The sequence below is a fragment of the Crassostrea angulata genome, chromosome 2, assembly GCF_025612915.1.
Source record: "Crassostrea angulata isolate pt1a10 chromosome 2, ASM2561291v2, whole genome shotgun sequence".
Taxonomy (NCBI): domain Eukaryota; kingdom Metazoa; phylum Mollusca; class Bivalvia; order Ostreida; family Ostreidae; genus Magallana; species Magallana angulata.
The window spans coordinates 60,232,436-60,259,284 of NC_069112.1; the positions used below are offsets into that span (position 1 = coordinate 60,232,436).

The following is a 26,849-nucleotide window of genomic DNA, read 5'->3' on the forward strand; positions in this document are numbered from 1 at the left end:
ATATACTACAGAAAACTGAGCTGAAGATAAACAGATGAAGAAAAATTTAATTCAAAATGGAAATGTTGGAGTTTTGTAAAGTGCGTGTAATATACAGTATCTATATTGTGACATATAGAAGGCACATTTAGCGTAGTTATATAATAAAAGCATAAATTATTACACTGAAAACATGCATTTAAACCATTATACATGAACATGTAATATTGTGTAATGGTGCATGGTATAGATATATATTGTGCATATATTGTGCATGCCACATGTACAAGTTATAATTACAAACATGTAAAATTTATTCACATTGTAACAGTTTGAAAGTGACTTTAAGGTCAGTTGGGCCGGGTGTTATATTTGTAAAATGAATTTTGTAATCATGCTATATACACATGTCACTATAATAAATTATTTACTTACTTACTTACTTACTTACAATCAAGTACACACGCAATCTAAATACACAACATCATTCTGTTATACAAAATCTCTCTCTCTCTCTTTCACATGCACACAGGACATGTAATATGCTGAATATTGGTCTTAGGTTTTAGCCTCATGACGTAATAGTCGGTCCTATGTCATTTTGAAGTGGATTTTGTTAGACTTGCACACTGAAACCGGCGCTTTAAACGGCAATGAAATACAATGGCGGATCCTGAAATTTATAGATTTCAGATGGACTTTTCGAGCACAGGGGTTCTTAATTTCTTCAGATCCTTTATATATACGATGCTACTGGTGGTTGAAAACAAGTTTGTAAAAAAAAAAATAAAAATAAATAATCAATATACCGGTAACAAATCAAAGTTCTTTCCAGCCCCCTTTATAGTGGGGAGAGGGTTGTGAAACTGTATCAAAATAATTTTACCACCTTCCATCATCTGTGTAAACAAAACAAAACTCATATATACATACATATCTGCAAATATAAAAATGTGGCAGACCCTTAAATGTTAAATTTAAAATATTGGTATACAAGATCCACTCGTAACACAGTTGGATCCACCTATACTCTTTCAGTGCTTTGGGTGAATATGACGTCACAGCGGAAGTGATGCTACCTGTGGTCTGCAGTGATCGGAGGAGGAAGGATGCCTCCCCTAATGGCAGCCGTGAACATTGTATTTTTTCCGACATTTACAGTTACCTGAGCATTTTTTTTCCCCTAGCATAGTTCACGCGGTGGATGAAATGTGCAAGGTTAGTGAAATTGACATGGTAGAACTGCCAAGGCTTGACCTCGGAAGTTTTGGTAGGGAATGAACCGCGGAATGTGAAGCTTACGCTACCTTGTCAGGGCTTGTGATGAATTCTGCAATATTTTGGTTACATTGCCTGAGCAGTATTTAAAGGGGAAGGATATTTATTCCCTTTGGATCTTTTAACATAATTTCTTCGGCGACATTGAATAGGAAAAAGGGGGGGGGGGGTTAGTCATGCATGACTAACCCCTTATTAGGCGTGCGCCAAATGGGGTGGGGGTTAGACTAACTTATACTGCAGAAATAAAGAGAAATTGAAAAAAAATGAATAAAAAACAGAACACCAGCACATTCAATACCATAAAATAGAATAAATTGAACAAAAAAAAAACAAAAAAAAACACTTACACAAAATGAAATAAGAAAAGTCTCAACTGAATTTAATGAATAAAATAATCAGGGATGCTGAAATCATTCCTTTAGTTTCAACTATAGTCTGTATAACCCAATATTCATCAGGGAAATTCATGTTAGTTGACTAAGTTAGTTGGAACTAAAACAACAAACAATAAGAATTCAAGTTAGTTGTCTAAGTTAGTCTAACTAAGGGCAATTTTCTTGAAAGCTCTAAATTCGAACAATTAAAATAATTCCAAATAATACTCTGTTACTACTATAATCATGATAATATATCGTGATATACTGGTAATTTTTTTTATGGAAACATTGACTTGCACATTCAGTTTATTTGTTTGTTAATTCTTTTCAACTGTGCCCTATCGCATCATTTCAGGAATAACCTGATAATGAATGTGGTAGTGCTTCTGTCAAGTTTACCAAAACTGAAACCTCCAAGAAGTTTAACATGTTTAACATGTTTTTGTGTATATCTGTTCCTAAACTGTTAAACACTAAATTTGGATGAATTTCATTTACATATTGCTCAGGAGACCAGAAATCATCAGAAAAGTTAACATGGCGAACAAGGTGAAAACAAAGCAAATTATCTTTCTTCAGCATGTTTCAGGCCCATATGAAAGGTAGGTAGTGGAAATTGTATTAATATATACAGTGATCATGGTGATATATGCTTTTCTTGATGATGTTTATGGTCACATGTTTTAGCTGGTTTATAAGTTTGCGCTTTATATGCTTTGCATCAAATATTATTTGGCTTTGTGTTGTTGCAAGCAAGTGCTACCTATGTACAAACAATTATAAGAGCTTACATTGTTATATTTTTTTTTCAATCATATATTGCTACACTATTCAAATACTCAAAATGTGCCATAACTTATCAATGCTTCTGCTTTTGAAACTTGCATGACAAAGTTATGCTACATATTAAATAAAGAAAACAATTTTTTCCTACATATTAAATAAAGAAAACCAGTTTTTCCTATCAGTGATTTGTAAGTGGAGCCATTAGTTCCAGGGGTTTCAATAGAGGAACTTATCAAAATGGCATTTTAAAATGATAATCCACTGGTCAGAATAAATGCTTTTTTACCAAGTTTGATAGGCAAACAATGTTATCAAGAATTGTTTTCAGTTACATTTTCTCGATGGAGTTGCAAAAACAACTCTGGTTATTATTAACATTTTTCCCCCACTTGATCATTTACTTTTATCATGTTTATATAGGGCATGGAAGATAGGCATTGCAAATGTTATTTATATTTTCAACTTTAAACTTGTTGCACAATAGGCATTAGAGCATGCTTGTGATTTTAAAATTGTTTTCAAATTTTGTATCATGTGCATTGTGTTTGTTGAAACACTAACTATTTAAATTGCTATCTAGTCACTACTGTATCATCCCTAATGAGCGCCCTTGATGAATATAAATTTACAAAAAGGAGACTATTATATGGGTTTTGTACGAAAAATATTTTCTGTGAAGTTTTTACTCAGGAATGTTTGAAAAAAATTGGGTATTTAGAAAACTCATAAATGATTCTTTTACTTTCCTTCACAATATGATAAATAAACCACTCAAGTCATATTATTTGATTTATTTTCGCCCCATCAAAAAAATATAATTAAAAAAATTTGATCACTACACAACGGGAAGGTCACTCTCAATTACAGGAAATATTCATCATTAATTAAGTCGCTCATAATAGAATATCTGTCTACATTTTACTTTCAACACTAGAGCCTCTACTTTATGTACAAATATCCCAACTTCCTTAGTTTTGTGTTCTCTTTTTATAATAGCTGACTGTTGATTCATTTCCTTATGAACATTACAAACAATACAGACATTTGGATGATTTAGATGTATAGGTACTAGAAGTGTTATGTATTTTGATAGTCTTTTTCCTTTTTGGGGGGGACCAGCAACACAATAAACATGATAAATGAAAAACTTCTTTATAAGTAACAGGGTAGCAGGGGCGCTTATTAGGAATAATGTGGTATATGATGTATTTATCAGTGAAACACACTTATAGTGGAATGCCATGTTAAAAATGATTCATTATTATGATAAATAAATCAGAATGGATTTTAGTATATTTAACTGGGGATTGCTTGGGGAAGGGTGAAACAAATAGTGCTGTAAGTGTGATTTAATGATGGGCATGTTAGCTGTTAGAAGCCATGTTATTATTGTCCCCCGCCGCAACGCGGAGCGGGGACATAGAAATGCCGGGCGTCCGTCCGTCCGTGTGTCCGTGGGTCCGTGTGTCCGTGGGTCCGTGTGTCCGTGGGTCCGTGCGTCCGTGGGTCCGTGCGTCCGTCCGTCACACTTTTTGTAAGCGCTCTCATGCCTACAAATTTTGACAGATTTTCATTAAATTTATACCAAATGTTTATACCACTATTACCTTGGTCAAGTTCGAAAATCAGCATTGGTCGATACTTTTTGTTGGAGTTATGGTACTTTGACTGCAATAATGACTCTGTTTTATCCAAAAATTGACCTTGTAAGCGCTCTCATGCCTACAAATTTTGACGGATTTTCATTAAATTTATACCAAATGTTTATACCACTACTACCTTGGTCAAGTTCGAAAATCAGCATTGGTTGATACTTTTTGTTGGCGTTATGGGACTTTGACTGCAATAATGACTCCGTTTTATCCAAAAATTGTTCTTGTAAGCGCTCTCATGCCTACAAATTTTGACAAATTTTCATTAAATTTATACCAAATGTTTATACCACTAATACTTTGGTCAAGTTCAAAAATCAGCATTGTTCGATACTTTTTGTTGGTGTTATGGGACTTGGCCACAATCATGACTCCGTTTTATCCAAAAATTGACCTTGTAAGCGCTCTCATGCCTACAAATTTTGACGGATTTTCATTAAATTTATACCAAATGTTTATACTACTATTACCTTGGTCAAGTTCGAAAATCAGCGTTAGTCGATACTTTTTGTTGGCGTTTTAGGACTTTGACCGCAATAATGACTCCGTTTTATCCAAAAATTGACCTTGTAAGCGCTCTCATGCCTACAAATTTTGACAGATTTTCATTAAATTTATACCAAATGTTTATACCACTAATACTTTGGTCAAGTTCAAAAATCAGCATTGTTCGATACTTTTTGTTGGTGTTATGGGACTTGGCCACAATCATGACTCCGTTTTTTTTCCAAAAATTGACCTTGTAAGCGCTCTCATGCCTACAAATTTTGACGGATTTTCATTAAATTTATACCAAATGTTTATACTACTATTACCTTGGTCAAGTTCGAAAATCAGCCTTGGTCGATAGACTCGATACTATTATACTGCTTGACCGGCGGGGGACTCTGGAATTCTATTCTTGTCTTTCCGGAAATCCCCGCATTGCATGGTCTGTTATTATCTTTCCAGAAATCCCCGCATTGCATGGTCTGTTAAATTTCATGCTTTTAATGGTTATTACATTGGGCAAAAATTACAATCTGGTTTTTTTAACATGTTGAAAACCTAACCCTTGATTATGAATTGAATCAATTTTATGGTCAAATTTTAAATGTCAAAAAGATTGAACACATGATCTTCAGCATTTTCAGTGGATTAAAAATTGAAAAGTAATATCAAAATCAGAGAGGTAATCAATATGCAAAATTGATCATAAGTAAAAGCTAAAGGTAATTTTAATGAGCAATGTTTAATTGAATTTGCTTTATGTACATGTATATAAGCATTCGAATGATTTTTTTAGGAGGAGCTGAATAACAGTACTCATGATGTTGATGGACATGATCATGATGGAGAATTGGAACGTGTAAGTGTTATCAAGAATTTTTTAAGCAGTGCTTAAAATAAGTGAATTTAAAAAAAAAATATTTTATTTAGTTTTTCTTTTATCTATATTAGGGGACAAACCAGCAGCAGAACACAGAGTTATCTGTTGGTGCCTATGTGTAAATTTTTGCATGGCCAGGAAACCTTAAAAGCTGTGGTAAAAAAAAAACTTTCAATATATCTTAATGTACATTAAAAGTTCAATTTATGTTTATTTAATATCCCTCATCCTTGTGAAGGGATAAGTTTTATTTGGTCATTGGGTTTTGAATAGTTTTTTTGAATAGTTTACCTAATTTTGTTTATTCTAGTTACAATATAAACAGAGGGATATATTTAATGCTTTGCTAACTATGAATATAAAATTAATTATCAGCACCTGGTTAATACGAATATTTTTTTTTCAGACTGTAAGGCCATCTATACACCCAGTAGGATACTGGGTGTGCTTTTTCAAAAAAGCAACAACAACCAAGAAACCTTTGTTGAAACTGGAGGAGAAGGAGTTTTTTTTGTCTGTCCTAATGATCTAACCAGAGAAATCAAAGAACCCTGACTAGAGGCCTTTGGAAGCCGAATATATTATAACTTTAGTGATTAACCGTGTTAACTCTTTAAACATGATATATCCCCCCACTGTTCTCCCTAAAAACAAATTAACAGTTTAACACCCCCCTTTCCCCCTCCACCTACACAAGTGCAGTGCATTAGTTTTCTTTATGTTAGTTTGTAGTTTGATAAAGTTTCAGATAGATATATTTTGTAATAGATTTAATTGCAATATGTGAGTTTTAAGTGTGAATACATTACAGAGATTAAGTTAACAGTTACTATTAAAATTGAAACTGCTTTGTAAATCTTATTTGGAATACCTGTTGAACTGATTTACCTATTTGTATGAAGGTGGGTTTTTTTTTACACTTAATATGTATAACAAAGCGATACTGTTGTGAACATATGCTGTTCCTATTGTGAACATGGTGATGTTATGTTCTGTAGCTGTTCACAGATTTTGATGCCTTTATTTAGTACAGTTGACTGAATGTCTTTTGTTCAGTATGTTAGTAAATGTACATGTACATGTAACTTGCTGTAAAATTTGATCTTTAAAAACAACTTGAGCAAATTATATCAAATCAAAATAACTTGTTAGAGTTATTGATGAAAAAAAAGAATAATTGAAACTGCTTTGTAAATCTTTTTTGGAATACCTGTTGAACTGATCCACCTATTTGTATCAAGGGTTTTTTTTTTTTACACTTAATATGTATAATGATATGTATAACGAAGCGATACTGTTGGGAACATATGCTGTTCCTATCGTGTAACTTGCTGTAAAATTTGTTCATTAAAAACAATTGAGCGAATTATATCAAATCAAAATAACTTGTTAGAGTTATTGATGAAAAAAAACCCCATAACTTTTAAATAACTGGTTAAAGTTATGAGTAATAGAAAGAGAGTTAAGCGCAAAGAGAGGTAACTCGCTTTGACCTTAATAATAACTTGTTTGAGTTCTTCTAAAAAATAACCTGTTTGCATTATGCCCCTGACTGGTTGAGGCCACAATGGGGGATGAGGCCACAATGGGGGATGATTTATTACATAGGAATATATAGAGAAAATCTTTAAAAATCTTCTTTTTAAAGACTATTTGGCCAGAAAAGCTTAAACTTGTGTAGAGGCATCCTTGGGTAGTGTAAATTAAAGTTTGCAAAATCACAGGCCATAGTGGTAGGGCGGGGTGGTGATGGCGGTTTGAATTTTTACATAGGAATATATAGAGAAAATCTTTAAAAGTATTCTTGGAAAATTTTCGGTCCTAATCTCAGTACTTAGTGTGAAAGCACAGGTTATGCAGATTTAAGTTTGATGAAACCATGATTCCGTAGAGAAAAGTGGGGCCACGAAATGGGGGGGGGGGGGGGGTTATATAGGAATAGAGAAAAATCTTCTTACAGGTACAACAACAAAAGGGGCTTGGTATTTACCAAAAATAAAGGTGGATAAAAATTGGCAGATTTTCAATTATTTTTTAGCAAGATCTACTGTACTTAGTTGTCAAGATAGTTTGATACCGTAATGCTACTTTGGTCAGAATTAAGGCAGTTGTTGCTCAGGTGAGCGATGTGGCCCCTGGGCCTCTTGTTTTTAATATTATAAAAATCCACATCCAAGTGAACTGTTAATCATGCATTGCTATTGCTATTTATTATTTAAATTACAATTTCATTTTTTTCAATGGTTCAACACAAGAACTTGAAATTTAGCCAAAACAAACCACAGAAAAGACAATGAAGACTAGGAAATGTTTGTATTTCATATATATGATAACCAGAGCTGCCAATATGAAATGATGAAGTAGTACATGAAAGGCGGTGGGGAATTTAAGTAAATGGGCGAGCGATCAGAATAATTTGAAGCAAATTTCTGGTTCTTATTAAACTCATAAATATTCCTACTGTACAATCAATTTAATCAGATGTAATTTTTCATCAATTATTGCACATATTTATATGACTTAAATCTTTTTATCCATTATGACATTTATGTTAATCAAATAAATTTTTGCTGATTTGAAAATATTTCAAGAGTAGTGAGCCACCTTAATATAAACCCACTTTTAGCATTATGCCTTCATTTCAACCTTAGTAACCGGTTGACAAAATTGTAGTAAAATATTTCTCTGATTGTTTAGTAAAACAGTTTGTTTTCTGAATAGAATATTTATTTCATAAACCACCATTCCCTGTATATCAATTAATTTAAATAACCGATGAGGCATGGAAATGGTTGGAAGTCAATATGTCCCTGAATGGTAAATGAAGCTATCACGTTTCTTTATTGACTATTAACCATTACGTGTACATAAATCAAAATACATCTCACATTTTGCAAACATGTATTTGTTTGTCTTTATAAAGCAATGATTTTATTATGCAACATTCCATGTATATCAAAATTATTAGAGTTTTGCTTTAAAGGGGCATGGTTAGGAATTTTTTATTTTTTTTTGTTTAAAATACTTTAGAAATGTATTTCTAAAGATCAACCAAAGTTTCAGAGTCAGCCGTAAAGTCAAAAGCAAGATACAGAGCTCATAATAATGTGTTAAGTAAAAAAGGTGTGTGCCATGTTTGGTCCTCTAATTGCAAAACAAAACAAAAAAATGAGCCGAGCTTTGTTAACATAACAAAGAACTGTGAGTTCTGTAACTCGCTTATAACTCGACGACGGACAGTCCAAATCTTTAAACACCTTACTGAATCTTTGTAAACAGTAAAAACAAAAAACAAAAACAAAATAATAAATTTTAATCAAAAACGTGATAATGACCCTTTCAAGTTTTGTGCAGAATTTTCTGAAATTGTTTGACTATCAAATATCGATTTTTAATTCAATATACAATTCCTTGAAGACCAATCGAAATAAATTCGGGAAAATGCAATGGAAAAAAAATTCAGAATTTTATTTTCAACAACACGTTTTTTAAGATAAAATATTTATTTCGTGATATAAAATATACTATTAATCAATAAAATAACTCAATTAAGATGCAGATAACTGCAATGAAAGAATTATCTGGATGTTAAAAAAGATATACTATACGATTTGAGCCTTAAATCTTACACTTGCTGTAGCATCCTGATAATCAAAATCACTCTTTTATTTGAAGATAGTTATGAGTCATTTAATGAGTTTAATCAACCAAAATTTAAAAGTTCGTAGTCAAGTTAGAAGAGGTATACAGAGGTAAGTATTCATTGTTATATAAACAAAGCTCGAGTCTTATATTTGTTAACAATTGCAAATAATGAAAGATGTTGAATTACCATTTCTTTGACAAAATGACTCATGGCAAACAAGGTAAACTGATTCAATTTGTTCATAAATAATATTATCAACAAAAGAAAGCACCATTTGATTGAAACTTATACCAATAAAACTAATATGTAAACAATAGCAAGACTAGAGTTTTGTTTACATAATACAGAATTCCAAACTCTATATCTTGCTTAAAACTCAATAATTGACTTTGAAATTTTTACAAAGCATTAAAAATACCCATATAAACCATTCTAAACATTAAACTGGGAAAACAAAAATTGCAAATTTTGAGCTCAAATCGTGTCTAAGACCTTTTAATATTATATTTTACTTTATTAGATTTATTCAATTGTTAAAAAAATATTCTTATAGTCGAAAAGAATTTAAAGTATACGTGTATCAATTAATCATCATTACAAAATAACAATGTGTTGAAAAAATTCGAGGCTGTATGTGTGTATGAACCAGAAGAAATCAATATATCAGTGATGCTTTTTCATAATCACAGTTTTCAACAAAATACATGTAATTCAAAGAATCTGTGACCCCGCTTAAAGAAAAAAAAGTCTAGAACACTGGAAAAGCCTATCTGTAACCTTTCTTCTTCAATAAGTTCACTACAGTACATTTACATATAACATGCAATCTGTTTATTATTCGTCTATTTTTAATTAACTTGTACATAAACAATTTTAATGTAGATCTAGGATACTGATTTATGTTATCTATGGAAATAATTTATCAATAAATTTATCTTATAACATGCATCAAAAACTTATGATTGTAACTGCTATGGTTTTTCTTGCTTTTAAAATCTAGAGAATAAAATTGATTTTTTAAACCACAAATCAATATTAAGTCGATGTACCATCCCTTCCATATCATGAGTTATTTATCAACATATTATTATGAAAATGACAAATGTATACGGATTGGTTGATCTGGAATAATGACTGATCAAACTTTTGTATAAATTCTATGTTCATGTCAAATATCGTTCAAAACTATGATGAAATAAGAAGCTGCACAATGAACTTCTTTGCAGCGAGATCATATTTACTTTGTTTTATCTTGATGTATAGTTATGGACAACTGTTACCTTTAACTTCGGACTTTATCAAGCAAGGCTATGTGTCCGAGAGCATGGATGAAGGTGTTTTTGCTGTACACACCCTGGAAATCAAGTCTCTTATAGAGTGTGCATTGCGTTGTGGCATGAATATACTTTGTAACGCTGTGGACTTTTGCTTTCTTGATGGTTTATACACCTGCCGATTCCGTTATGGACATGCTAACCTTTCAAACACCATTACACAATGTGAAGTTTACGAAATCACAGCTGTAAGTACAATTATATTAAGAGTTTAGAACATAGATAGATAATTTTTGAGATGGAGTGCACCTTACTCACATTATGTGAATTTGGCGTAGCTTGTATCTATATGTCAATAATCTGCTGAAAAGTTATTGTCTTAGCCATTAGATTAAAAAAAAAATCATTCAACATAAAAATCTTCAGAAATATTTTGAACGTTTTAATATATTTTAATATATAATTAAGAAATAAAATAATCTCAGTCATAAGAGGAATTAAATCTGAGGAATAACATGTCGACTGAAAATCGTCATTTTATTGCAGACCTCTCACTCAAAAACTTTTTAAAAAAGCAAACGTTGGATAGATAATATGAAATTAGATTTTTTATCGACAATGTAGTAAGCACATCCAAATATGTTTCATTTTTTTCTTTAAATCTATTTGGTAGTGAAAGAAAAAATGTGCTGGATTTTTTTTTTAGTATTTTACTTTTCAGTGTTAAACATTTCTGAAAGGGAATGGAGAATGGGGAGTGGAAAATTAAAGAATCAGAATTTTCGGTTGGGCTTTGTGTCCATAATAATGAAAATAATAATAAAGGGTAGATTGAATAGTTATAAATCACGTTTGATCCTATTGGCGATAAATGGTTTAATTATTTTATTTTTAAATACATGTAAAGCAATCAAATATTATTAGTTTGTTAAAATCAAATTTATATTTACACTAAAATTAAGTCTATCATAATTATTCGTAAAGCGAATACTCGATCGAACGTCCGAGTATCGAATACTAAAATCGGTACTCGGTTACTCGGATGTATATTTATTAATTTTTCTAATTTTATTTAATAATGCATTAAAACATCGGTTTTAAAACTTAAAATGTCCATTGCACTTGTACATATAGTAATTAGGATTTCCTACGCCTCTAAATATGCTAAATGGCCGTTATCGCCTGTGGCAGTGTTTATTTAGTAATCATTATCGTGACCAAGCACCTGTTACCTTTGCCTCTTATACCCTATTTTTGGCTTACTTAAATAATGATTTGTTTTTCACTGAACATCGTTTATATAGTCTATCATATTAATTAGATAGCACACAGTAGAGAGAAATTGAACGGACCTAAAATGCCGCCATCGACTTCAAAGGTCTGGAAATATTTTAAGAGAACTGAAGTTTCAAAAAACGTAAAATGTCAGCTGTGCGAAATAAACTTATCCTATACGGGGGAACGACAAACATGTTAAATCACATTCGTCTTAAACATAAGGAGGAATTTCTACAAAAGTGACCAAGGTTTTACAGTTATCAATGTACTTGTTCATATTTATTTACACTCTTACCGAGTACCCGGGTACTCGATCGGAAAAACGTCCGAATAACCGAGTACTAAAAATTGACCGATTTACATCCCTAATATATAATATATATATATATATATATATATATATATATATATATATATATATATATATATATATATATATATATGAAATAAGGACAATATATTTTCTAGGTGTTTGAACTAAACTCAATGATACAAGCTAAAACGGGATCATTAACGTCTCATTTCCTTTTTTGTACTTTCTAACACACAACCACACAAAGAGCCTAAACCAATGATAAACATTCAAGACTGTCGAACCAGTTATTAAAACGATAAGAAGCTACGCCATTTTGTATGATTTCTTAATATACCATGAGGTTAAGGAATTCGATATGTTACATGTATCAGAGCTCTGTCGGAAGTTCTTTTAAGGGTCGACGACTGGATCAAGGTTTTTTAATCATGGCGTACAAATTCAATTTGTGATGTTGTCATACGCAAAAATGACATTGACATTAATTTTTCGTGATATGTTTTAATCAAGACAGAGCCTACACATGTACAATCCCATTGTTTGAGCTTATGTAATCAATGCAAAGCTATGACTTTATTCATTATTTGTGCGATACAATTCACTACTTAGCTTAAGCAGTGTTATCCTATGGAGTGAAGCCCCTCAAATAATCGAATGATTGCAGCTAAAATGACATCTATAGTGGTGCTAGAAATGAACATCTTTTCTCTAAATCTTTCATAGAATTCAGTTTTGAGGTGTTTGATATATGTTTTGTACTATTAGAAAGCATTTAACAGAGTATTAAGTTGTAGTTGCATACATTTATACTATGTTAACGACTTTCTCAATCATTATACTTGATTATTAAGGTTTTCCGCTGGGAGCGGAAAACCTTACTATTATTCTGAAAAAATTTCAAATTTCTTATTATTTTATTTTCTTCTAGACGCCAACTTTGATCCTTAATATCTCGCTCGTTTGTTCACCGATTGTTTTGAAATTTTCAGGACTGATAACATGCCGCGTGATGTTGTCGTTGCATATTTTAGTTGAGGAAAATCCCTATCCGGTTTTGAGTTATTCCCCTTTTAGTAAAATTTAACGACGTCTTTTGTCCAGGGGGTTTAGCTTTAACGATGACTGGCAGAGTCTCAAAGATGGGCTGGTTTGGAAGCTAATACATTGAATTTGTGCGAGATATATTTTATTTATTATTTAAATGCAAATAAAAGGGGTGGTATAGATGTTGAAATAAAGGTAAGAAAAAAAATCAAAAAAATTCGCGTATTTTCCGTGTTAGTTTTCTACCTGATACAAATTTGTCATAACATGTATTTTAAAAGTTCTTGGTCTTACTCAGACCTTTCATTCGGTATGCCGAAAAAGGGGCTGGCCCTTATAATTAGGGAGTTAGAGGCGTCCAAAGTTTCTTGTCAATAACTTTAAAAGGAATAAAAATTTCTAATGCATTATTGAAGCAAAGTTGTAAAGAAATTAATTTTAAATCCTTCTAAGTATTCAATTTAATTTTTTCGTAATTCATAGTCAGTATTTGCAGAAACAATTGTTGTCAGTTTGGTCCATTTTTGTGGGGTTGCGCACGTTTATGAGGTTATGAAAGGGCTTCTTGTAATGCACTAACGGATACATGTAGTGCGCAAAAATAATTTCACATAAAATTCCCAAATGTTTTTATTCATATGTACAATTTCATTTCATATAGATGAACCTCTTTGACCTTTTTTTTGTTGTTTGTTTCATAACTGTGCCCCTGTCTATATTTAGATGCATTACGAGACTCAGGTAACCGATCGATAGGAGAGTCGCTAGCTGTATTCAGGCCGTCACCTAGATGATAGTGCATGTGCTTGTAGAGCTGGACGTACACGTTTAACGCCCCACTGTGTTACTGTAACAGAGACATTTTGAATTGTTTCAGTACTGGGAGATGTGTTAATAAAATGGTTCCAATGCATGGTAATTAAACTCAACTTTTCTACAATACGTATACACGGCCGTCTTATAAAGCACAATGTGTATTACTGACATGACAAATGTACGCTGGCAATTTAAAGGAACGCGGGATTGCTCCCGATAGAACAATTCTTTTAAAGTAAAAAAAAAAATACTGATTTGCGATGGATATAATATAATTATCATCGTGGAGATGATTTTAAAAAGTGAACTTAATATTCTTATACGATAATATTTGAATCCAAAGCCGCTAGTTTTAAGTTACGGTTATTAGGGATATTAATTATGACTTGCCCCGCGTTTCAGGTTTTTTACTTGCAAAACATCTACAAACGAAAATACCAAACAACCTTCAGCAGCAACTTATAAATTATTTATTCCATACACAATTCTAAAGAGGTAATTCAATGAATTGTATAAATGCTTTATACTTGTATACATTCGCTATCTTCCATGGAAAAAAGTGGCATGGAAAAAATGTTGTTCAATGTTCATCAAATACGCTGTAGCCTTAGCAATCGAAAATAATTAACAAACTGTATATTGATAGATTGACATATCAACAAACATTCAGACCCGCAATGGGTTTTTTTTTTACAAGTTCTATAAAATGTAGACTCAATAACTGAATTCTTTACCGTTTTCCGTGTTGTTTATTTTGAATCACGTGTGTACGTTATGTATAGCCATATAGATGAACACTTTAACTGTTTAATTTTTAAAAGAAATTGTGTATAACAACAATGTATATGGTGAGGCCGGTCAGACTGATCCTGGTTCTGCTTGTTCTACAAATAGCGAATGTAAGACGAAGTATTTGGGTGTTATATTTTAAACAAATATAAGTATTGCTTTCTTAAAAGCTTGCATTACTCAACAAAGTATTTTATTGGAATCATTCTTAGTTACCTTAAATGCAAATATGTACCGCTCGGTCTGTATCCCGGAAAAATTGACTACCATCCGAAATTTTTCATACAAGGTCTACAGACTTGCAGCTAACATTACCTTTAAAAATACATTTTAGAATTTGCCGCTGTTTATAAATTCATTAAAAAGACGCGCAGAATCAAGTGGTAATATGTCGTTTGATATGGGATTTATGACGTCTTTTTTTATTGTTTTCATTAAAATTATTTCATTATTTCAAGCTTGTGGGTGGAATGAAATAAGTTTCACATGTTATATGACATAAAGATGTCCTCTCCCCACTTTTTCTCGCAGCAATTTTTTTTTTAAAATTCACATAAAAAATTGAATTATCATGGAGTTGCCCCCCCCCTCCCCCATTTTTGTAGCATGTAAAAAAAAAAAGTATAAAAATCATGAAATTATGAGTGAAATTTTGAAAATTTTGGAAAATTCTAAAAAAAAAATTTCTTTTTTTGCTTGTCAAGATTTGTTGGATGAGTTTGCCCCCCCCCCCCCCCACTTTCAAAAACGATGCTACGTATTAAATAAACAAAGCAAACTAACAAACATAACCGATCCAGATAAATATAATTACATGAATCAAAAATAAACTTCAAAAACAAACTACACATTCATCCTTCACCCACAATATTGCCTTCTCGATATTTGTCATCGTTGTAGACCCGTGTAATAATCTGTTACATTATATATGTAAGTAGGTGCTTGCGCGACAAAGAACCCCTTGCTGATCTACATTTTCATTAACGCATACAAAGAAAAAATATATTTTGATTTATTTTTGAATTTTTTTTTGATGTAAAAAAAGAAGAGAAGAAATTGGTTCTCTGTCTCTCTTTATGCCTGTTTGTTAGCGGTTAATCCAGGTTCATTTTGAATCTCCTTTTGTAATTTAAAAAATGCGATGTAAATTTTTTTTCATGCAATATTTCGGATAAAGCAATGAAGAGTTGTTTCTTAAAATTTTATTAGACCATAAAATTGTAAAATGCTAACATTAAAAATTGTGCCCGATTTCTTTCTCTTTTTTTTAAGGTAAAATTTTATTGATTTAAAAAAATGATTCTTTGAGACAAACAAATTGACATAATCAATAAGAGTTTGACAATCTCTAACTGCAAATCTGTAGCTTTTAGTCAGAAAAAGAAGCGAATGGACGACCTAGGACACAGATCGTCCATCCGAATTTCTTGAAAATTGCAATTATTTTCGTACGCGGACGCAATACTCACCGAGACTAAATGGTTCGTATCTTAAGTTTTAACTGCTTTGAAATGTAATATTGGTTTTCTGATAATTATGAACATGAATAATTAAATAAAAATGGTTAAAATTATAGTAAAATAACCGGCATCGGTCTTCTCCGTGCGCGGATCTAGAAGGGGAAGGGTTCCAGCCCCCCCTCCCCCCCCCCCCCCCAGCGAAATTTCTTTCAATTACGTGTACATTATAAACTTACCGAATATGCCTCGGACATCCCTTGGCAAACTCAAATAACCGTCTGACTTTTCAACCCCCTCCCCGGAAAAATTTTCTGATCCGCGCATGTTCCCCCTCCTCGAAATACAAAATTATTCTTCAAAACCCCTTGTAAAATTTCCAGGATCTCTGCATATATACTAAGAGATTCATTGGCGCTTGCGTTCGATAAAAATGCGTGTAAAACGTTTGCCAATGGTCTTTTTACCTTCGTACCGGGCATAACCACAGTCCCACTCTGTGAATAAAATGCGGCGAATCAAACTAGAGACAACGTGTTAAGATCTGCATTTGCTTATAAACATGTAGTATCATCGTGCAAAATGCACTGTTCAATAATTTTTTTTTGGACTTTACTTGTAAAATTCGTAATTTTTTCTCACAGTTTATTTCTTACAAAGTTACTTTTTTATTTAGTGATTGACACTTTTAATTTTAGACTTTATATGTGATTTCAAAGACACAGAGTATCATGTCTCAAGGACTGTTAATCTCTTAAAACAACATTGTGCAATTATCAGATTTTCATTTCTTGGACATCAAAGACTCATTGAGTTTATTTAATTATTTTATATCTATGAACCTTTCACTCAGCTTACTTATATCATTACCTGTCAATTTATACTCATTGTTAAGATTCTTATAAATAGTTATGTACAATTGTCAATGCGCAGTCTGGAATACGACGGCCAGCCCCGGCCACGTCCGACTCTCCCAGAGTCTTGAGTCCGGAGGCCACTACTGGCCATATCCGTATTGTTTGTAAAATGTCTGTCTGTTAAATTGTTATAATGTTGCCATCGTTGAGTCTCGTCCAATAATGTGGAATCCTGCATCAATTGCCTGTTTATTTCTCTGGAACTGTATACTGGTGGACCTTCGGGAATACGGCAAACCTACCCTTCGTTTTAGCTAACGGCCCACAGCGCGCCACAACCTTATACCTTATACACTTTACGCCAACATTCCCTCACCCGGTTCGTACTGCACACGACCGATGCAGATCCAGACGAATTCTCTATTGCCGTAAAATCTACGCGGTCACAGAAATATAATACTTTGTTTCTCAGTGTTTACACATCTAATATTGTACTATGGTCAGCTATCAATTTTTTTGTAATACGTCACAAGTATGACGCAGCTACCACGGAAAACCTAATCGTTGCTTGCAACGGGCTCGTCTGTAGTTAAATCTTACTTTTCGTGTCAGTTGCTGTAGTAGAGACGTTATATGTTTTCAGAACAAAATACACATGATAACAACATCCTGACATTAAAAGGTGTCTAAACTTGTAGCCACAGCAGGGTGTGTCGGGGATTCTCACTATTGTACAATGTAGTGCAATTCTAATACAATACGTAGGCCAACTACATTATACACTGTAATATTTCTCCTTTAACTCTCAAAAATGAAGTTTTATAATCCTTTTTTTTCTCAAAATAGACATCCAAACAATATGTAACTAAAATAATTGCTGTCTGCAAAGTTTGTTTACCTGACAAGAATCAGTTTTAATATCTAAACTCAAATTATATGACGAAAAACTTTAATATATCTCAGTGCTATATTTGATAACAATTTCTTCAAATAACAGTGATTAAACGTTTACCTGTCATTAAATTTTGATTAATTAATTAGTATTTCATTCGTTTATATATCTATGTTTAATGTATTGACATTGTTTCTATTTTTACAGAGCAAAGACTGCCCGGATGGATTATTCTTAAGAGCCCAAGGAATATGCAAAATCAGTAAGTGGATGCCACAAAGTAACAACACCATAATAAAAGTGATGTGTTTGTATTTAAATAGTTAAGTAACAAAACCATAAAAAACTATGTGTCTGTATTTCATATGGTTAAGATATATCTTAGGTCAATAATAAACTATCGGGGTTGCCGTTTCTGTTAAGAGAGGTTTAGCGGTTTATATTAGTGTCAGGTGTATGTATATATAATTTATATTTCACCTGTCTTTCATTTTGATATACCGGTATTATAGAAGCATATTATAGAAATACCATAGGTGTTAGCTGTTACTCTGGTTCTGAAATTTTTTTAGTTTATAAGCAAAACGTCTTAATTAATAAGAATTACCAGTCATACTTTTTAGCTCACCTGAGCCGAAACTCAAGTGAGCTATTCTGATCACATTTTGTCTGTAGTTCGTCTGTAAACTTTTAACATTTTGAACTTCATTCTAAAAACGTTTGACCAATTTCAACCAAATTTAAAAGAAAGCATCCTTAGGGAAAGACAAATATAAATTGCAGAAATAAAAGACCGATCTTTTTTCAAAACTCGAAACTATTCTGATCGCATTTTGTCCGTCGTTCGTCTGTAAACTTTTTACATTTTGAACTTTATTCTAAAACTGTTTGGCCAATTTCAACCAAATTTAAAACAAAGCATCCTTAGGGAAAGACAAATATAAATTGCAGAAATAAAAGACCGATCTTTATTCAAAACTCGAAACTGTAAAAAAAGGAGGGTATATTTTAAAAAAAAAAAATTCTTCTCAGGAACTACTGAGTCAAATTTAATGTAATTTAGCATAAATACTCCTTATGGAAAGGACAATTTAAAATGCAAAAATTATGGGCTAGTTCTGTTTCAACTTTGAGTTATTGTGAAAATATTAATAAAGGAAGGGCGTGTTGCAATCAGTTTATAGCTTCAGGTTCGGTATTCATAAGTCTAGCTAAATGGGTAGGCAAAACTGGGCCGGGGCAAAACCAAAAATTGGCAGTTGGCCCGGGGCAAAACAAATGATTGGCAGTTATTAATCTGCCAATCTCATTTAAATTTTCAGGAAATTTTAAGAACCAGTATATTTGTTTTCGCTATATATATTACTGCAAAACAAAGCGTATTTTGGAATTGACGATTGCCGGTCTATTTTTTTGGCCCGGCCCGGATTTGCTTATCCATTTTACCAAGACTCGTATTCCATACTTCTAAAACGAGGTTTTTTGTTTAAAGCAGCCATGACAATAATGCGAAAATGGTCGATCAGAAAATGATGAATTTGTTTGATATTGTTGTGCAGCAGTTCGCGTACGAAAGGAATCTTTGACACATGCAAAATACATTAGTGTCGATTTTGTAAAGTAAATTGAGGCTAAATATTTTAATGCGTTGACAGTTTTCACATATGACGGTGGTGTTACGTTGTTTTGATTTTCGTTCCGTTTTCATTATTTATGATATGTAACCTGGGAACTATCGCCTGTATTTCCTGGTTTTTACGTATCAAATCAAACAGAGACTTCGGTAAATTAGACAGTTAACTGTTTACCTGCGCAAATTTAAGCAAAATCTGAAGTATTAACAAGAGGCCAATTGGCCTTAACGGTCACCTGAGTAGCATATATCCCATACACAAACTTGTCATGGAGTCTATGCATCAAATTAATTAGGTTTCATACTGGAGTAGAAAAATCATAAATTTGTAATGACGACCACATTTCAAAAAGAACTATGAAACTAAACTAAACTAAAAGATCTGGTCTACAAAATCATGAATTCAGTTTTCCTTTCAGGTGTGTGGGAGTAAAGAAGATAATTTTTTAACATTATAAGCATTAACATCTATACATCCATTTTGGCCCTGCCCCAGAGTCAAAACCCATCTTTGAGGGGACATAAAAATTAAAATTTCAGTAGAGGACTTCCTGGTACACATAATTATTAGTCAGTGTTTTTTTTTATACAGATGTGTGAGAATAGAGAAGAAGATTTTTAAACATTATATGCATTAACACTATAATGCCCCCCCCCCCACCTCCTCATGTCATGAACCCCTGACCCAGGGGCCATAAATTTCACAATTTAGGTAAAGGAGATTGGGGATATCATAACCATGTATTCAGTAGAGAAGAAGATTTTTTAAGATTTAAAACATTTTTACTATTAGGCCATATTGGCCCCACCCTAGAGCCTGAACACCTGACCCAGGGGTCATGAATTTCACAATTCAGGTAGAGGGTCTCATGGACATCATAACCATGCATTTAGTTTTTAACAAATATATATGGGAGTAGAGAAGAAGATTTTCTAAGATTTAAAACATTTTCACTATTTGGCTATATTGGCCCCACCCTAGAGCCTGAACCCCTGACCGAGGGGACATGAATTTCACAATTTAAGTAGAGGGCTTCATGGACATCATAACCATGCATTTAGTTTTCAAAAAATATATATGGGAGTAGAGAAGAAGATTTTCTAGGATTTAAAACATTTTTACTATTTGGTCCTATTGGCACCACCCTAGAGCCTGAACCCCTGACCCAGGGGTCATGAATTTCACAATTTTGATACAGGGCCTCATGGACATCATAATCATGCATTTAGTTTTTAACAAATACCGGTATATATGGGAGTAGAGAAGAAGATTTTCTAAGATTTAATACATTTTTACTATATGACCATATTGGCCCCACCCTAGAGCCTGAACCCCTGACCAAGGGGTCATGAATTTCACAATTTAGGTTGAGGTATTCATGGACATTATAACCATGCATTTAGTTTTTAACAAATATATATGATAGTAGAGAAGAAGATTTTCTAAGATTTAATACATTTTTACTATTTGGCCATATTGGCCCCACCCTAGAGCCTGAACCCTTGACCTAGGGGTCATGAATTTCACAATTAAGGTAGAGGGCTCCATGGACATCATAATCATGCATCTAGTATATGGTAGTAGAGAAGAAGATTTTCCAAGATTTAAAACATTTTTACTAAATGGCCATATTGGCCCCACCCTAGAGCCAGAACCCCTGACCCAGGGGCCATAAATTTCACAATTTTGATACAGGGCCTCATGGACATCATAATCATGCATTTAGTTTTTAACAAATACCGGTATATATGGGAGTAGAGAAGAAGATTTTCTAAGATTTAATACATTTTTACTATATGACCATATTGGCCCCACCCTAGAGCCTAAACCCCTGACCAAGGGGTCATGAATTTCACAATTTAGGTTGAGGGATTCATGGACATTATAACCATGCATTTAGTTTTTAGCAAATATATATGATAGTAGAGAAGAAGATTTTCTAAGATTTAATACATTTTTACTATTTGGCCATATTGGCCCCACCCTAGAGCCTGAACCCTTGACCTAGGGGTCATGAATTTCACAATTAAGGTAGAGGGCTCCATGGACATCATAATCATGCATCTAGTTTTCAAAAAATATATATGGTAGTAGAGAAGAAGATTTTCCAAGATTTAAAACATTTTTACTATATGGCCATATTGGCCCCACCCTTGAGCCAGAACCCCTGACCCAGGGGCCATAAATTTCACAATTTTAGTAGACGGCTTCATGGACATCATAACCATGCAACCAGTTTTTTCCTCACATGCGTGGGAGTAGAGAAGAAGATTTTTGAAAATTTGGCTTTTTTGGCATATTTGGCCCCGCCTGTGGCACCCCAGGGGTGGTAGAGCCATGAATTTCACAATTTAGATTCTTCTTACCATAGAGATGCTTCACACCAAAAATGGTAACGATTGACCTGGTAGTTTTCAAGAAGAAGTTAAAATTGTAAAATTGTTAACGCACGACGCACAACGCACGACGACGGACGAAGACCAATTGCAATAGGTCACCTGAGTGACTCAGGTGACCTGAGTGACTCAGGTGACCTAAAAAAGTACTAAACTACAATTCATTCTATCGGTAAATCGGTATGATCTTTTGCGTAATGGTAGACTTTTGCAATATGTTTTGTTGAGATGCTTAGCATTTTCTCCAGTTTATTCAGTTTAAATAGAGATTTTCTCCAGTTTATTTAGTTTAAATAGAGTTTAATATCGCTGACAGAAATATGTAGTTATATACATGTATCTGATTCATTTTGAAAACTTAATTGTGCTCTTTATTTGTTATAGTGCATGTTTCTTATGATTAATTGTTTACAATTTCTATTTACTAACAATATTCGAGTGTTAAGTGTTAAGCTTCAAATTAAAAGCAAGATACAATTAATTGCTCACAATTCTATGTTTGTACACAGATCTGAGGCCATTCTTTTTTTTCTCATTTTAAATGCTGAATAGGAAATACCAAGTTAAAAATCTTAAACTGAATGTAAACAACTCATGTGAACAAAATGACTCAGAATTGTGAGCTCTGTATCTTGCTTATAATTCTACGATTGACGCTGATATTTTGGTTGATCATAAGACATTTTATATGAATAATAGTATATTAAATACTTGTACAAAAAAATTAAAGATTGATATGCTGTATATATAACTTCTCTCTGGGGCCCATCTTTATACAATGAATAATGTAAAATCTACAACAATTTTGATAGTTTTTTAGACACGAGTAAATAAAAACGACACCATTAAAACAGATTCCATAGTTCTGACACATTTTTGTTGCGTGGATAAAGGAATTATCGTTATTCTTAAGAAAATATTACTGCGAAAAATTATCCTGGTTTGTAACCATTTGTTTTTTATGAAATAAGATGAAAATAATAGATGGGCCTTAGTAAATTAGAGTGATGTGCCTGTCAATACTGTAGTTCTTTTTATGTCACGTGTAAACTTTTTTCATTCCAATGTATTCATCAATCAAGTGTGAATAAAGTTATAAAAGTCTCACGAGTTTACTCGAGGTAAACAACAGTCATTGAATTATAATAGAGAAGACAAATTAAATTTTTAAATGTTTTTAATTTGAGGAATTGATAGAATTGATGTACAATTTTCTTCTTTACATCTATAGGATTTTTTAAAAATGAAATACAATAACTATTATATTATATTTTTTTTAAAAAATGCAATAACTAGTAAGTAGTTGAGGAAGAAATGTTCACATTTGCATCTCGTATATTCTGATCGCTTTATAAAGTGTGGGGGGGGGGGGGGGGGGAGCAAAACAAAAAAAAGGGGAATATGAAGTTAACGGTGAACCCTTACTAAATGTTACGTTTTATTTCTTGCGTAGGATTTTCTTATTCTATGTAAAAATGGTATTCATTGAAGGTACAATGTCAAAAATTACGTGTATGCAAAAATAAGTGTAAAATTCCAATACAATACAATATTTTTTTTCTGTTATTCTACCGATGGGCTATATGGCGCAATATCTTTTAACGCCTATTGTTTCTCAGGTGAGCGATGTGGCCCCATGGGCCTCTTGATTTATTTATTTTTTCTTTTAAAATGGCCAAAATGATTATAATGAATCACGTCCAGTTAATTTTAACATTCATACATTTCAAGATACTGATGAGTGCCAGAATGACCCATGTCTTAACGGAGCCACATGTACGAACACATCCGGCTCATTCAACTGTACATGTGACGCCGGATGGACCGGGATAGTTTGTGATGAAGGTAAACGACAATAAAATGGGTAACTTTTCACGTTTGTTTTTTAAAATCAAATGTAAAATAAGCATGTCTATAGTTGTGGAGGCAGCAAATGTTAAAATGTTCCTTCCGTTAAAATAAAGATAATTTTTGAAATCCAACTTAAAACCAAATTCTCCTTTGCAAAATTGTTATACGTTTAAGCTGATATGAATGCATAAAGCATTTGTTCGCCATATTAGTTTCGATCGCTCCTCTACTGCCACTGGGGTATCTACAGTAGTTGAGAAAGTTACGGTCAGTTGCTTTCCGATCGAGGCATGTAGGTTAAACGGACTTGTAAATGCATGAACTACACATTGTAGTAAAATGTTTGTGATAAAGAATAAAGGAAACAACAATAACAAAATACATGTTTTATTTATTCTTCAAACGATTTCCAGGTATCAAGGTATCATTTTGCACAGATTGCGCTCCCTTATGCATATCGAACATGTCTGCCGTTCATACGAATGCATAACGTATGCGTCTTTTTGAAAACCCTGGCGGAACTATATCCAACTCACTAGCTAAATAATAGTAAATCCATGAAAGTAACACGTAACATCGTTCCATCGATTTCTACAAAAAGCTCAGTTTCTAAAATCCATCCTGTTATTGACATTGCTCGATCTGCCATAGTGTGTGGTTTGCGCATATGCGATGTTTAAACAGAAACAACACAGGAAGCGGTCTACAATTATCGAGGATTTTTTAAGTATCTGTACCTTGGTTTCAGTCTGTCTACTTCGTTGTTCGCTTAGATATACCTTGCAAGTTTAGTGGTTGTCATATTATTTTTGTTCAATACGTTTTTCTACACGTCTTTTCGTCCAAGGTTCGGGTATATGGAATGCCTGAATGCAGTTATATAGGGGGTGTGTATCGATGAGACACAACTAATATAGCGGTAGTCGGAGATAAAAGAGAAATAATGCGTATTTATGAATTCATGTCATCTTTAAATACGAGGACTATTACATGCATTTTAATGTATTAATTGATGTTGTTCTGTTGTATTTTTTAATTGAAAGTTTTGATGTAATATTGTTTTTCTAGTATTTATTATGGATAATATAACAGGTAAAAATCATAACTTTTAGATATCAATGAATGTCTTGACAATCCTTGTCAAAACGGAGGAACATGCAGCAACAGCGATGGATCTTTCACGTGTACATGCGCTGGTGGATTCACAGGGGCACTCTGTAATGAAGGTAAATGTATATTATTCTTCCTCCCTCTATCAATATTAATGTATATTTCTCTTTTCCCTCTATCAATATCAATATGTATGCCTTGCTCCTCTTTTTCTGTGTTTCTTGCCGACTCTCGTAATTTAAGTTGATGTTTATCAACTCTGATTGCTATTTTTGTGTATCTGCCCTCCTCTCTCATGTTTGTCATTATCTCTCTAAATCGATACTTATCTTTACAGTGTTCGTACTTTTAAATACCAACATGTTATTACATCTTTATCTTTTCTATACGTATAAAGAAAGAAACTGTTATTTGTAGATTATTTTTGTTGGATATAGTTTCATTTTTATATCAATACAGGCATGCTTGACGTTTATATTCTCTGTAAAGAAGAAGTCAGATCTAATTTTTAAAAGGTTTACAAATTCATAAGCTTTATTTGATTTTGACGTATTTGTAATTATACCTTATATTCAAACATTCAAATAGAAGGAAGTGTTGTAGAGTACATCAGGTATTTTCAAATTTAGGTCACTTCAGGCACTCTGATTACTTATTAGAATTAGTATTTCACCGTCGTCGTCCGTGTTAATGCGACGCTCACCGTGCCTTAACATCTGCCCGTTTATAACTTCGTAAAAAAAATTACTTTGGCCGTTTCTATTAAAATGTGGCATGATGCATCATAAATTGTACATTTTATGACTCTTTGCTTTGATTGCCTATGGGCAGGACCAAATTTGCTAAGTTTGACCATTTATAATATTTTACTTTTTCTCTGCGTATCTAAGAAAATCTACTTAAAATAATGCATTCATATCTATACAAAAATTGTAACTTTCATTTGTTCAAATTTATGGGTTTCACCTTTAGGTCCATGCAAAAATGCTAGTTTAATATCGTTGCATATCATGTTAAAAAATCTTCTTTTCACGTGCTGACACTGAGTAGAAACTGACTGTATATTAAGAAAGACATCAACACTTTTTTACATAATTTTTAACATTTTATGACCTCTGGGTTTAGGTTTAATAATCCAAGTCAGGGTAAAATGCTGATATAGTATGATTCTATACACACACGTATTAAATGTTTTTAGGTCACCGAGCTGAAAGCTCAAGTGAGCTATTCTGATCACATTTTGTCTGTCGTCCGTCTGTCTGTCTGTCTGTCCGTCTGTCTGTCTGTCCGTCTGTCTGTAAACTTTTCACATTTTCAACATCTTCTCAATAACCACTGGGCCAATTTTAATAAAACTTGGCACAAAGCATCCTAAGCCTAAGGGGATTCAAAGTTGTGAAAATTAAAGACCACGCACTTTTGCAAAGGGAGATAATTAGGAATTCATAAAAAATTTCGAGAAATTTTAAAAAATCTTCTTCTCATGAACCATAATACCAGGAAAGCTGAAACTTGTGTGAAAGCATCCTCCAGTAGTGTAGATTAAAAATTGTGAAATTCATGATCCCCGGGGGTAGGGTGGGGCCACAATGGGGGGTCGAAGTTTAACAAGGGAATATATAGAGTAAATCTTTAAAAATCTTCTACTCAGGAACTAATCATCCAGGAAAGCTGAAACTTGTGTGGATGCATCCTCCGGTAGTGTAGATTCAAAGTTGTGAAAATCATGACCCCCGGGGGTAGGGTTGGTGCCACAATGGGGGTCGAAGTTTTACATAGGAATATATAAAGTAAATCTTTAAAAATCTTCTTCTCAGATACTAATCAGCCAGGAAAGCTGAAAATTGTGTGGAAGCAACTTCAGGTAGTGTAGATTCAACGTTGTGAAAATCATGACCCCCGCGGGTAGGGTGGGGCCACAATGGGGGTCGAGGTTTTACATAGGAATATATAAAGTAAATCTTTAAAAATCTTCTTCTCAGAAACTAATCAGCAAGGAAAGCTGAAACTTGTGTGGAAGCAACTTCAGGTAGTGTAGATTCAAAGTT

General features: G+C 32.9%; 1 protein-coding gene across 1 annotated transcript in view; it reads left to right on the plus strand.

Moving 5' to 3' along the window:
• Nucleotides 1–10,119: 10,119 nt before the first annotated feature.
• LOC128173340 (fibropellin-1-like) overlaps nucleotides 10,120–26,849 on the plus strand; it is a 44,070-nt gene continuing 27,340 nt past the window's right edge. Inside the window, exons 1-4 of the mRNA XM_052839035.1 lie at nucleotides 10,120–10,612; nucleotides 18,018–18,072; nucleotides 23,572–23,685; nucleotides 24,804–24,917. Of these exons, the coding sequence (XP_052694995.1) occupies nucleotides 10,250–10,612; nucleotides 18,018–18,072; nucleotides 23,572–23,685; nucleotides 24,804–24,917 (646 nt within the window). The 5' untranslated portion in view covers nucleotides 10,120–10,249. The remainder of the gene's footprint in view (nucleotides 10,613–18,017; nucleotides 18,073–23,571; nucleotides 23,686–24,803; nucleotides 24,918–26,849) is intronic.